Consider the following 14,581-nt stretch of genomic DNA (forward strand, 5'->3'; position numbering starts at 1 on the left):
TCTCCTTATTTTTTATATTTTATAAATACATCCATTAGTGATGGCAAAATAATAATAATTGCTGCCCTGATGGAAACAACACGAGACCGTGCTATCGCTACTGTCAAGAGCGGCTCGACGGTGTTTCGTGTCCCGCAGCAGCAGTGCGTGCCGTCAGCAGTTGAACAGTTCTGTGTTCAAATCCATGCAATAAACTTGAGCTTGCCGCAAGCACTGGTAACTATCATAAATGATACAGGGGGAAATAGTAAGGAGATATTTGAATTATTTACTAATAAACTAGTGTTTTTTTTTATTCTGTGTCGCAAAGATGAATTGCCGATCCTGACTCACCATCTCCATTAGATGTGCCTTTAAAGAGAAGTGCATCTTTATGGATTATGATTATGATTATAATGAAACCGTTTTTGTTTTCGATTTGTTTTATTTTGTTAAGTAGTCATTTAAAGCCAGACTCATGTCTGTGTGTGCAGGGCTCTATAGCGGAGAATAACAGTTGCCATACCTTAACCCTGTCAGATTTGCTGTGAAAAAATTATCCAGATTTCAAATATCTATTATAATCCGTTATAACTATTTTAAATCAGAGGGTTTTGCAAATATTTAACCAATGAGAAGTGTTAAAAGAGCTTGTCAGTAAGATCTACATAACACTGGATCTTCAAGCTCTCAGCGAAAACTCGTCACTTCACCACGCCTCCTCTCAGACTGATGCACCGCACACAAGCCTTCAGGAGACAGATCTCCGCTTAAATGACTGACAAATAACTGTTTGTGTGTCATATTGTGTGTATTTGGTTGCTTAAACTCAACAAACTACAAAAAATGGCTCTTACATAATACTCGCGAGGCGGCTTTATTTTATATGCACAAATAAGATGTGACTGTGAGGGCACATAATACAGCCTTTGGAGCGTGCGAGTATTGATTAAAATACTTAAAGTAGTGCAAATGATATATTTTTTGTGACAATGCAACAATGACCCGATTAGTCAAGTGACAGTTCTGTCGGCTGTCCTGAAATGAGAAAATCTTGTATCGCAGCGTACAGCAGGTCGCTGTAGTGAAGACAAGATGCGCTGATGAGACGCTGGTTTTGAATGCCTGATTTAATCTTATAGTTTGTGTTGATTTATTACAAAAATGCAGGATTTGCCTCATTATGAACTTGAAAGCTTCGATAATTATTAAACCATGCGATATAGCTACACACACTTCCCCACCTAAATTTAGGACATGACTAAATATAACTCTGTTATTCAGCGATTTGTAAAATAAAATTCCACTTTAAGTGATTAAGATGCACACTCTTAATCACTTAAACTGGTCCACCAATGTGATTGCGCGAATGCTCCGTTACCTCTCCCTTCTGAAATCACATGCCGGATCCGTTACCCCATTTTGTTCCGGGACCTCGCAATTTACAAATTAAGCACTGGTTGTAGTCAAGCACAGCTTGATCGAGTTCAAGTCAAAACTGAGACCAGAAGAGATTCGAGGTCATGTTCAGACAAAAGGGGCTTTTGCATCAGAGGAACCTTTTTATATTTCCTAGAACTATTGGCTAACATTCCCCTCTTTTTGGTGTGTTCAAGCCACAGGATCTAGGAACATATTTCTAGGAACTCCGTTTAGTGGGAACTAATTTCAGAGTAGGGTCTTAAACAGTTCTACAGGAAGTTCTACAGGAAGTGTATGCTGATGAGCCAAACGCATTAAAAAAAATACCGGCTACCCGGCATTTTTAAAAAGCCATGTAAACACATTTACTCCACAAACAAGGAAAACAGTGATAATTATTATTAGCATTTAGCTACCTGTTGTCTGCAGCGTTGTGTTCTTTTCTCAGCCTCGATAATATGAAACTGTGAGTTGTCTTAGGAGATTTATTCAAATTCCTGTGCTCTTTTAATTTCGTAAATTGTGCATTTACATTTGACCTCCATTATATTAATTTAACAATTCATTCACCTGCACATAAAGACATTGCTGTCAGCCGCTTCAGAGTTCCTGCTGCCTGTATGAATGCAACCAGGAAAACAGCCAGATGGAGAAATTGGTTCTATAGGAACCGCCATGCTGGATGAAACTTCTACAACTGAGTTCTTAGAACTATGCTGTGTGAAAGCACCTGAAGTCCACATGCTCCCGAGTTCATAACAAGACCAAGAGTGTGAAAATATGGTCTTGGACTTGGCCTTGAGTCAAAGTCCAAGACCATCTTTTCATTCTCTTGGTCTTGGCCCTCAAGTCTGAATCCAAGACCATTGTTTCTTGTTTTTGGTCTTGGCTGTCAAGTCAAAGTCTGAGGCCATTATTTCATGCTCTTTGTCTCTGACTTTATAAGTCTGAGACCAAGACCATCATTTTAGGTCTTGGTCTTGTCTTGGACTCAACCCTATTCTAGTCTTGAAATGGTCTCGACTACAACACTGTTCGGTTCGACTTGAATTTACTATTAAATTAAGTACTCATTCCACTGAAGGTAGCAGGGCATGTTTATTTCTGTTCTTATATTAACATCAGAAGAAAATGTGGTGGAAAATGCACTAGAAACTTATTTATGAACAGTCTTTTGCAATATAGGCTTTTATGATGCAACATAAAGTACTAGAGTAAACCACTTGTCTAATGTTTGGGAAAAGATTGATAGAAGTTACTTTATTTTTTTTGGTCTGACTGAATCTAGATATTTATAGCAATAGTTTCTTTTATATTGACTACCATTTGGAGGTAAATGTGCTCTTCCTTCTCATATGAATTAGAAATCACAACCATCAAATGATGTCATAATTCTCAGTGGCACACTCCTGATAACCATTTGTACTTTATGATTGTTATTAAAGGAAATACTCCAAGTAGTAACTCGGAAATCACTTTATTTTCTGCTGCAGTTCATTTACTCAGCAGTGTGAAAACCCCACGTGAGTTACATTATGAATATTACTCATTGCTAAAACTGCTGTAATGATCTGACCAATGTATTGCTTCTCTGAGGTTCATTTGAACAGATGATGTACATACTTCAACCATACTAAAAGAGAATCACTTACAAAGTGTCTCATATTATCTGAAAGAGGGAAGATTAATGTTTCTCACACAATGGCCTCTTGAGTTGAATTGCTTCTGAATTATGTGCATGATAAATGTGAGTTTTGATACCCTGACTACACTTCCCTGGTTCACTTCATCAATTGACAAATCACTGATCACATAGTGATAAAGCAAATTATAAAGGAGAGAGTTAGAGGGTTAAATCAGACTCTCCTTAATCTATTTAAATTACTTTGATAAAAATAAAAATGCTTAGTTTGTTTAGTTACAATTCTGACAGACTCTCAGTGCATTTGATCTGCAAGTGCTTGTATTTTTATATATGTCAGTTCAGTTTCAAAACTGTTCCCTGTTAAGTCTTTCTAATGTAAAATACCCCTGACATCACCTCAGAGTATTTACATCGCAAATGAAGATGATTCACCCAGGTCTAGTGGGTTATCATGGTGGGCTACGAGGCTTGTGATTGGATTATGTCCATTTACCAACAGAAGCTCCAAAATCAACAGCATTAAAGCAGGCTGAAGTACGAGAAAACAGCTGGTCTCCAATTTCACAAGACAGATTGCCATTCAGTTGAAGCATTTCAAAAGCTAATTACATTTTGCATCATGCCACTGCCCCAAAGTTCTGTCATTGTTTTGCAAAAATTAGAAAATTAAAGAATGAGATGGCTAGGAAGACACAGCGCTTCCCCTCGCTTAATTGTAAATCTGTGATAAAAACAGCTTTTGTGCGCTTGCACCTAATCACACCATTTTTTTCCCCAAGAATAATCGAGATCGTTCTGTAATTACGCAGTGTAATTTTGTTTACACAGAGCAGTTGGCTACTCCCAGAGTCAGGCTGAGTGCTAAATCATCTTTCTCATTCCCCTCTTTTATTTTACACAGAATTGGATAATGGCTGGCTGTCCTTTCCATTAGTGTTCCACTAGATTCGTCTCCCAAGAAATAATGTTTCTTTTTTTCTCTCGTTCAAGTAGACTGTATCATATCATTAATACCAATGGAATGATTTGGCATGCAGAAAGCTATAGATTAGTAGTATCTATAAAAATGCAGTTAATATATAAATTTATCAAGTCATGTATTTTTTACAAAAATATTTGCTTAGTTTTTTTTTGGGGGGGGGGGGGGGTTAAGTAGATACAGTATGGCATGATTAATGTATTTGTTGGTTTAAGTATCATAATTTTATTCACAAGACATCAAATCATAAGTAATTTTAAAAAGCTCTCTCCTTTATATCTCTCTTGATATTAGGAAAGAGCATGATAACAATTTTAATTTAATGTCAAAGATGTTCAAAGCACATTTTGATTTACATTTTCTCAATAAATCAGCAGAATGTATTGCAGTAATCCCTGCACTCCCATAATACACAAGCAACGTAACTGGAAACCGAAATAGTTTCTTTGCCTGGTTACATTCTTTTCTTTTGTTGCTGTACTGTTTATGTAGTGATCATGGATAGAAACCCTTATCAAAGTCTTGGATAAAAGAACTCGGTCCAGTGCACTGAGCCAAAACCTCAATCTGGCTACTTTTGATCAAAGTCATAGTGATGGCGGAGCTGTTGGAATGACTGAGTGAGCATTGGCTTGCGTTTGATCTGCTGGTGTGACAGGTAAAGGTGCGCTCCCTTTAAGTGCCGTCTGCCAGCATGCATCAATGTCTGCCACACTCAAGGGTCTCCGCCAGCTTTTGTAGGCACAGGAACGTGGCAGTGTCAGCTACTGAGGGAGAGAGCATAGATCCTCTCTAAAGAAACACGCCGTGTTGTCTTAAAAGTTCAAACTTCATTTTGATTTTGCCCACTAAAGTTTGAAGTCTCATTATATGGGTTTGCTAGATAGTTCTTTCATTTCTTTTGTTTCTCTTCTTAAATTACTCTTGTTCCCTTTGTAGCCCACAGTTGTAAACAGCCAGAGAGTCCTCCTCATGTGGATGTTGTGGGTATGGATCTACCCTCCTATGGTTACACACTCATCTACACCTGCCAGATCGGCTTCTTTTTGTCTGGGGGCTCTGAGCACCGGGTCTGCAAGTCTGATGGAACCTGGACTGGGAAGATGCCTGTGTGTCGAGGTATCATTTCACATTCTCTGCCAGCACTTTTAACATATATCATGCATACAGAATATTCCCATCAGAAACATTCAGTCGTGTCCCCTCAGATTTTACTGATTGGAGTTTTTTGAATAATTTAAATTTATTCTTTTTTTTTTTTTTTTACTTTTTACGACATTTGATACATTTTATACAACATGATCAATGAGACACAATGTACCAAAAGTGTCTGTTCGATAATAAATAAGTGCCCTTTTATTGTGGCCAGCCTAAGGCACACCTGTGCAATAATCATGCTGTCTATCTTGATATGCTACACCTGTGCCGTGGATGGATTATCTCGGCAAAGGAGAAGTGCTTACAAACCTAGATTTAGACAGATTTGTGAAAAAATGTTTAAGGGAAACAGTCCTTTTGTGTACATAGAAAAAGTCTTAGATCTTTGAGTTCACCTCATGAAAAATAGGGGGAAAAAAAACAAAAGTGTTGCGTTTATAATGTTGTTCAGTGTAGTTCTCTTTAGCTGCTGATTGCGTTTCAACGGCTTAAATTCACTTGTCTTTTAAACCATAGTGCTTAAAAACGATGCAAACAATGTTTCTTGTAACACAGCAGCGTCACATGAGCATGTAACTGCGAAAGAGACAATAGTTCAGAATCTCTACCGCTTGACAAATTTCTACTGGTTAATCTCGTCTACCAGTAAATCTCCCACCCCTAAACATACTGAATTGTTTAGAATAAACTTAGTGTTTTTATTTTTTTTCAGTCATGCCTTATTTCACATAGACCCAAGTCACCACCAAGAGCCCCTCTCAAAAAAATATGCATGATGTCCCTGATTTCATAGCCTTTTCCCTATTTAGTTTTACATTTTAGAATGAAATGTAATTTTTTTCTCTCTGTCTATTCTCTATTATAACACATTTTGCTAAACCAGACAACATTCTCCTTTCTGATAAATGTGACTTTGCACTTCCTGCCCGAGTGAGTGTGTTTGCTCAGGTGGGGTGCCGGAGTGCTAGCGTGTGGCCAGCATGCTGCAGTGCTGTGATTTTTATCTTCCTCGTCTTCATCCTGCAGCTCCGAGCGTGGCACAGCAGCCAGCACACTCCTCCGTGCGCACACACAGCTGTACACTTCAGGCTTTCCAGTAATTACTGCACATAAACAGATGTGATTGTCTATTAAAAAAAATCCCAAGTGGTTGACACAGAGTTTCTTCAAACTGTGATGGGACTTAGTTTCTCCCTCATTTTTCTGCGCCTGTCCTGAACAGCCTAGTTTTGAATGTTCAGTTATGCTGCTAGATATGTTGACCATGTCACCCCTGCTGTCTGCAGTCACCTGATTTTTCTTTATGAAAGGGAAGAAAGGAGGCACACTATTGCCTGGGGATGTTACTGTAAGCATGAAATGATAAAAGTGATGCCAGTTTGATCTGTCAATCATTTTTAATATAAATGCCTTATTCATTTTTGCTCTTTCTTTCCCAGCGGGCTCCAAACTCTCCGAAAAGCCTATTAAACCAGTCCCAGGGACGCCGAGTCCAAAGCTAAATGGTGGGTGCAATGTTATTACGAAATGGGGTTCAATTTGAAAGACCACTTGTGAATGTTAAATGCACCTTATTTAGGATGCATAATTTTGGCTGAACATCTCCTCTGTTTGGCCAAAGAGTGCAGTGGTACCTTAAACAGTCACTATCCATGATGTATTCCAGACCACAGCCCCAGGAGGAGGGGACTAATAAGGAGAAAACGGGTTCCAGTTAGTTTGACAGTAAAGTAGTCTGGCAGCTGCAAGAAACTCGACTGGACTCACAACATAATCCTACTGAACTTTGCCAGACTTTCTTAGAGCATATTGCCTATCTTAAGTTTATATACTTAGCGAGCAGGATTAAGTAGGAGACAAGCTGGTGTCCAGCAAAGCTTTTAGCGAGCAATGATGAAGCTCCTCCAGGCTGGAACACCTACAGCAAATTATGACTCACTGAGTCACTGAGTCCGTGACAGAAAGGACAAACGGAATATCCAATGTGTTTCTAGAAACTGATGGATCCTAAGATCAGTAAGACACGGAGATCCCTTGGAGCTACTGGGATCTGAAACGGTAGATTACAGGAAAATTGACTGCCTTTGTGAAGACTCAGAGAGTGTTATCTGAAAACTCTGTTAAGGCTCTATTATAAATATCTTAACTGAAAAGGGAATACTTTGTTGAATTATATGCTGAATTATGGCTAAATTTGACTTCATCATTTGCCTTGCTTAAGCATTAAGATATAAGAGGCTATATTAACATATATATTTACCGTATTTTTCGGACTATAAGTCGCACTGGACTATAAGTCGCATTTATTTAGAACCAGGAGAAACCATTACCATCTACAGCCGCGAGAGGGCGCTCTATGTTTTCAGTGTAGACTACAGGAGCACTGAGCAGCATGGAGCGCCCTCTCGCGGCTGTAGACGGTAATGTTTTCTCTTGGTTCATGTCTCTTAGTTCATTTCTCTTGGTTCATGTCAAATTAATTTCGATAAATAAGTCGCACCTGACTATAAGTCGCAGGAGCAGCCAAACTATGAAAAAAAGTGTGACTTATAGTCCGGAAAATACGGTATATATAATTAGGTGTACTAATATATAAATATCTGTTAATGTATTTAGAAATATCCAGTTTATAACCTAGATTTAATAAAATAGATTAAAACAAAATATAGCACTGTATACAAAAAAAAAAATGTGTATATATATATATATATATATATATATATATATATATATATATATATATATATATATATATATATATATATATATATATATTACAGAATAATATAAATATTTTTAGAACAATATTTCAAGTATTTTATAAAAAATATTTCACATTTTATTTTCTGATTAGCTCATATGTTATGCATTGTATAATGTAGCAATTGTTTCACTTAGATTTCACTTAGATTTTTAATGAAAGTTAAGATTAAGTGTTACTAAAACCAAGCTTTTTATACTGGGGGGTCCCTGGGTTGCTGAAATTCTGGGTTGTAGATCCTTAAAGATTATGCTTCATACACTGTTAGTTCTTATATATAGTGGTTTGGTATTAGCATTTTAGCATGACTGAAACAATGTGTCAACCAATCAACTGCCAGGACTAAATAAATATTTTATAGTTTTATTGTTTTTTCTGATCCTACATACTGTACTCTCTGTAAAATATTATATAGTAATGATTAGTTGTCTAAGAAAGACTTTATTTGCATGTTAATGTAAATCATAAAATGATTTAACGTTCAGTATGTACGGAAAATATTCAGATGTGAGCGGTATACGTTTTGTAATATATGTCCATGGATTGATATGACTAATACAGAAAAATACTATTTGATTAATATTATGAATGTGTTTTTCCTTTGTTTATTTGTTTACAGTTCCTGATGATGTATTTGCCCCTAACTACATCTGGAAGGGCTCGTATAACTACAGAGGAAGAAAACAACCAATGACTTTGAGTATCACAAGCTTTAATACAACCACAGGAAGGGTTAACGTCACATTAACAAGCAGCAACATGGAACTGCTGCTTTCAGGTCGGTTTATTGTTAAACTCTGCAGATTTACTGAGCTGACAGCGCACATTATAATACAGGCATGCAAACATGAGGATTTACCATCACCGAATCTGATTCAGCCCACCAGAGTCAAATGAAACTCGACCGTTAACGAGTTTGATCATTAGACTACCTCTTCCACTCATGAGACTCACTGAGTCTTTATAAAGATGACATATGCTTTACATCATCGAATTAATCTTAGACACTCCTATTGGCCAGCCATCAGGAATAATCACTGGTGAATAAAGGTGAATAAACCACCAGTCACTCAAGTGAAAAATGGACTTGTCGAAATGGTAATATGATCATAACAGCGCATCATCAACTGATTAGTCATCAGCCAGTTGGAGGGAAATTAAATGGATCTGTTCGCCCAAAATGCTAGAAGGCCATTAGCCATGTCTGCATGTTCTCAATTAGCTTCTTGTTTGTAGTTTAGAAAGTGGGCAGTTAGGTCAGGAGGAGTGCTTGTAGACAAAGAGCTGTGTCTTAGGGTAATGCAGGGCTTGTCAATACTTTTATTCTGTGGTCAGACTAGCGAGTGCGTGTGCTTGCAATTCTGTTCAGCAGTTAGAGAGAGTGACCGAGACAAGAAGAGAGCAATAAGAGGATGAAACACTTGTACGCAGAACATGGAGACAGCTGTCTGTGCTCTGTTCTCTGTCGCAGGTGTCTATAAGAGACAGGAAGCACGTCTGATGCTGCTGGTGTATCATGTGAAAGCGCCCTCATCCACCACACTCGGCAAGATCAAAGAAGAGCAGTGGACCCTGGATGGATTTGTATGTGCACATGTGTCTTATTTTAGGGCTATTATCTTTTTAGGTTATTTTGTACAGAGGGATATTATAGTGGTATATACTGAAATGCACTGATGGATGATGTACGTGCATCCTGCACTTGAGTTAAAATACAGATATCATGATGAAATATTAATCCAGGAAAAGTATAAGTACACTGCTTTAACATTTCTACTAGGGTTATTGTTGTAAACTAAACTTAGACTAAATTTAAAACCTTGAAACTAAAATAGATGTGGTAATGCATATCCACTATTAATTAATAGTTTTCGCTCAATAAACACTATTGATAGAAAGGAAGATTTGGAAGTTGTTGTAGTGGTTATGGTCAGGTATGGTTGGGCAGGTATAAGGGACCTAGAATATGATTATACAGAAAAAGGCATTAATATGTGCTTTATAAGTTCTAATAAACAGCCAATATGTTAATTATATGCATGCTAATAAGCAACTAGCTAATAGTGAATAGTGTTGTCTAATCTAAACTGTTACCATAAACGTTAACAGAAATAAAACAAAATCTAAAAAAATATATATATAATTATAATTATAATACATAATTGTAATTATAATATAATATATATATTTTGCTAGTTACCAAAGCAACCTTTCTGATTTTAACTCGAATAGAATAACTATTTAAAATAATGACACTATATATATATATATATATATATATATATATATATATATATATATATATATATATATATATAAAGATCAAATATGACAAAAACACAAATTTCTAACATTTCTAAAATTAAACCACTTACTACAACTAAAATGAAAACAGAAAATATTAAAATAAAAACGGATTCAAAATATTAATAAAAAATTCTAATAATATCTCGAAACTAAAATAACTACTTCTGTAAAAGTACACCTACTGCAGTCATATCAGTGTAATCAAATAATCATTCAATATGATTTATGAACCAGTTCAGTCGATGACTATATGCTTCTGTCACCAGGTGTTGATTTCTTCACTTCAGAATAAGAAGGAAAGACATACGCTTTAGAATGTAGTAGTAGCATCAAATATTTGGATCATTTAAATACTCTTAAAATTAACTTCAGATTTACTGAAGTATAATTTATTACTGTCCACCATCACTAATGTGAATGTAAACTGCTAATAAGACATTGTTATTTTATTTTTTGTTTGATTGTTTTTTTCGTCAGGTGTCTGCTGAACCAGACGGGTCCACATATGTCTTTCAAGGCTTTGTACAGGGTAAAGACTACGGCCAGTTTGGCCTGCAAAGGCTAGGTATGGGAGCCCATCCTGATATTTTCTGCATGCTGCATTGTTTCGTTGTAAAAAGAAAATATTTTTTCTCACCCCGTTTTGAAAAAAAGTTAATTAAATAGACACAAATACATACTAAAATGAATGTGTTCTTGATCTCTTGCAGGTTTGAATATGTCAGAAAGTAATAATTCGTCGAATCCACCACATGGTACAAACAGTAGCTCTGTGGCCATAGCAATCCTTGTGCCTTTTTTTGCCCTGATATTTGCAGGCTTCGGGTTTTATCTCTACAAGCAGCGGTGAGTCTTGTCGTTTGTCAAAGTTTGTTCGCTGAGTTGTTCTTCTAGACAGATCAGATTGAATTTAGAAATTAGTCTCTGACAAAATCATCATCGTTTGTTGCAGGATGGAAAGAAATAGACGGTGACAGAATAGCGTCTTTAGAGACAGAATTAGCTCGTTTGCAGGTTATTGAATGTGATCATAATTAGATGCTAGCTTTCTTCCCTGTGTGATTCCATGTACCCGCTGCCGCTCCACGTCCTTCCGAACCCTCAAAGCTGCTGCAGATTTGATTCTAATCACGTTCTGATGTTGTGTCTTGTGTGTGTTGTTTCGCTCTGACAGGACTACTCCAAAAACCCAGTACACGGGCTGTTCGGTTCACGAGAACAACAACGGGCAGGCCGCCTTCGAGAACCCCATGTACAACACCAACGCTAAGTCCTCGGAAAGCAAAGCTGTCCGATTTGACCCCAATCTGAACACAGTCTGCACAATGGTATAATTAGGTCCGCCTGATGCCAGAACATCTGTGGAGTTTTTTTTTTAAGGATTTTTGCTTTGTTGTTTTTTTCTAAATGGAGGTGGAAACAATCGCATTACAGTCATGGACGGATATGTCCGAGACTCACAGAGGATGTCTAGCACAAACGCTGTTGCCCTTCCTCTGATTTATAAAGCACACTCTTCAGGAAACATTAGACCATGTGCGTCTACGGAGGACACGTGTGAAGTATGAAACAAATTGTCATGGGGGATTTTTTTTTTTTTTTGAAGACTCATTCTGAAAAGCTTCTTCATGACAGAAAGCATGAAGAGATTCTTCTGCTACCTTATTCACACTCTGTGAGTGCTTCTTCACAGTTGACTGGGTATTTTTTTAGGGGAAAGGGATCTGTAAATCTACTTGCATATATATGAGGAGCATTCACCACCTATATTTTTGTGCTATATATTACCACATGGGAGAGGCCAAGAGAGAATGATTCTAAGAAGAGTTTATGAGGAGATTCACATCGACCGATACGTGATTTCTCTGTTTATTTACAGCTCATTCACAGTCATTCCTTTAGCTTCGGTTCCTGATGTCGCCAGTCATCTCTATGATTGGGCATTGAGGCATTATGTGATGTGTTTGGGTTAAACGGGAGAAAGTGTGTGGAAAAGTGTTGCCATTACCTCCTGAGGATTTTTTTTTATTTTTTATAAATGTTGTAGATCTTTGATATTCAGTGTGTGTGTGTCTGTTGATCCTCAGAATGGGCCGTAGGACAAATGTCAGCATTTTGACCTGAAGCCTGCAGATTCGTTTCTCATTTCTATTTATTTTTAATTGGTGTTTCAGTGCGGAAGTGTCATCGAGCTCCATTTGTATTTGGGAAACAAATTTGATATGATAATTTGGTCATTGTAACAACTTGCCATTCTTATTATTACTGTTATTATAGAGAAAAATTTGTATAAAATGAAATGCACTTGACATTTATACGGTATACTTTTATATAAACCTCAGATTACATATGGTAACATACAAATGCATGTTTCTTAAGGTATATTGATATATGGTGGCAACAATATGATCATATCTATCGTGTACATATGGCCTGTGAAACACCTTTCCGGTTATGTCTGACCAAATCATTAACAAGCATTGATTATCTGACCGTAAAAAATATCTCAAGTGGGTTTGGTCAACCTAAACAAAGTTATTACAAAGAAAATAGACATATCACACGATATGTTTGATAGGAGATGAAATTCAGAAGACTTTATGGTCATAAGAACGCAGGGACAGACACTGTTGGCCATGTGTTTCCAGGCCTGCAAGCTGTGAGATTCATTCCAGTGCCTTCTGAAGTCCTCACCACCACATTTTCCTCAAACAGGTCATATGAAAGGGTATTGGAAATGATTACATGTCAGTAGATTGAATGTGATATTACAGTCCAGGTATTCAGTTGTGCATCGGCAGGAGCACACGCTGCAGTCTTCAGGAGGCTATGCTGACAATGTCCTGGAGTTCCCAAATCCAACAAACCAACCTGTGATATTTTTTGCATTCATTTTAGCACTCAGCCATAGCAATTTGCAGTCTTGCACATCATTGACATTACTGATTTATTAGAATTTATTATTTACCTCTAGGATTTTTTTTTAAATACATGGCAGATTTTTACACAGTGCCTACCAAATACCATGTGACCCAGGTCTGCTGCTTCCTCACTTCCTCTACTCATTCCTCACCTCTGCCATATAGTTTATGGATTTTAATTTCTCCCCGCTCTTGAAATGTGTGGTTCAAAAAATACAATTTTATCCAATGCCACTGCCCGTAAAGACATTTTAAGTTCCTCCGCCAGTCTGAACTTATTTGCCAACAACAGCTTTTGCTATAACTGACTGCAATAAAAGAAAACACATTTATGATAAAAAAAAGGACACTTTTCGATCAAACAGATTAATATTTGCAGTACAGCTGGGTACTCCTCCCATGTTAATGCATTCAAAAGAGATATAAAAAGGGTAAAAAATAAATTCAAAAAATGATTAAAAAAAAGTTTTGTAAAGAAATATATTTTTATGAAGAAATTATTTGTAAAATGTATGAAGCTATTATGTAAATTTTCAATGCAATGTAAGATTAAAAAGGCTAATTCCTTTTTGTAATGAGTGTTCTGTCTTTTTCATTGAATTGATCACTTTGAGCAAGGATTTTCTTGTGAAATTAGATCAATAATTAAAAATGTGGGTTACAAAGATAAGCCAAAATCAACAGACCAAAGATATCATTGTGTTTTTAAACATGTTCTCTTAATATTATTCAAATAATCCGTCTCATAAGCTCAGTGTGAGCATTGCTCTGCACACAACATGAATGATTAGAATTTCACAATTAAAGATTCCTGTTTACCCCCTGCTTAAATGTCACACTTGTTGGCTTCAGTCACTTTTGTGTTGCTATGCAACCACTTGATTGACACCTTCTATCAGAATTTGTTGAATTGAGTGCAGGAGTTAGAAGCTGCAGAAATCCCTTTAGGTGTGGAGCAATCTCATTTCCCCTTTGACACTGTCTTAATTGCAGTAGCAGTCTGTAAATGAATAAACTCCGCCCATGACAGCTGGGATTGACAAATCCATCAGGTAATGATGTTGCCGAGCTCATGTATAACTTTGTGGTGAAATGTGCATTGTGCTATTTTGGCTGATCACAAGGAAGAAGATATTTCCAGCAAACCTTTTCCTGTGGCCGATTAGTGAATTAAGGGAGTAAGTACATGACCTGGATGCTGCCATTTTCGCCTCTTTTGAAACATTTGAATGTTAATAGCAAAGATCAAGGTGCAACTGAGGAAGTGAGACAATGGATTGCATAGTTATCATACTGCTTTCAGAGCTAAAGTTTTTATTATTATTAAAATACTGATTCCACCCCTTCTCTCTGCCACCTCGCTTCATGTCTGCACTACACTGTCCTACTGTAAAAAGTTTTAATCAACT

At 36.9% G+C, this 14,581-nt stretch overlaps 1 protein-coding gene across 6 annotated transcripts in view; it reads left to right on the forward strand.

Annotated features, from left to right (window-relative positions):
• The window catches only part of csmd3b (CUB and Sushi multiple domains 3b), a 373,951-nt gene extending 360,612 nt beyond the window's left edge, over positions 1 to 13,339 (forward strand). For all 6 annotated transcript variants that reach the window (XM_026288598.1, XM_026288599.1, XM_026288600.1 and 3 more), the window contains 7 exons: positions 4,965 to 5,144; positions 6,623 to 6,688; positions 8,564 to 8,722; positions 9,416 to 9,528; positions 10,729 to 10,816; positions 10,962 to 11,097; positions 11,426 to 13,339. In XM_026288598.1, the coding sequence (XP_026144383.1) occupies positions 4,965 to 5,144; positions 6,623 to 6,688; positions 8,564 to 8,722; positions 9,416 to 9,528; positions 10,729 to 10,816; positions 10,962 to 11,097; positions 11,426 to 11,585 (902 nt within the window). In that variant the 3' untranslated portion in view covers positions 11,586 to 13,339. The remainder of the gene's footprint in view (positions 1 to 4,964; positions 5,145 to 6,622; positions 6,689 to 8,563; positions 8,723 to 9,415; positions 9,529 to 10,728; positions 10,817 to 10,961; positions 11,098 to 11,425) is intronic.
• Positions 13,340 to 14,581: the final 1,242 nt, after the last annotated feature.

The sequence above is a fragment of the Carassius auratus genome, chromosome 19, assembly GCF_003368295.1.
Source record: "Carassius auratus strain Wakin chromosome 19, ASM336829v1, whole genome shotgun sequence".
In the NCBI taxonomy this organism is placed as follows: Eukaryota; Metazoa; Chordata; class Actinopteri; order Cypriniformes; family Cyprinidae; genus Carassius; species Carassius auratus.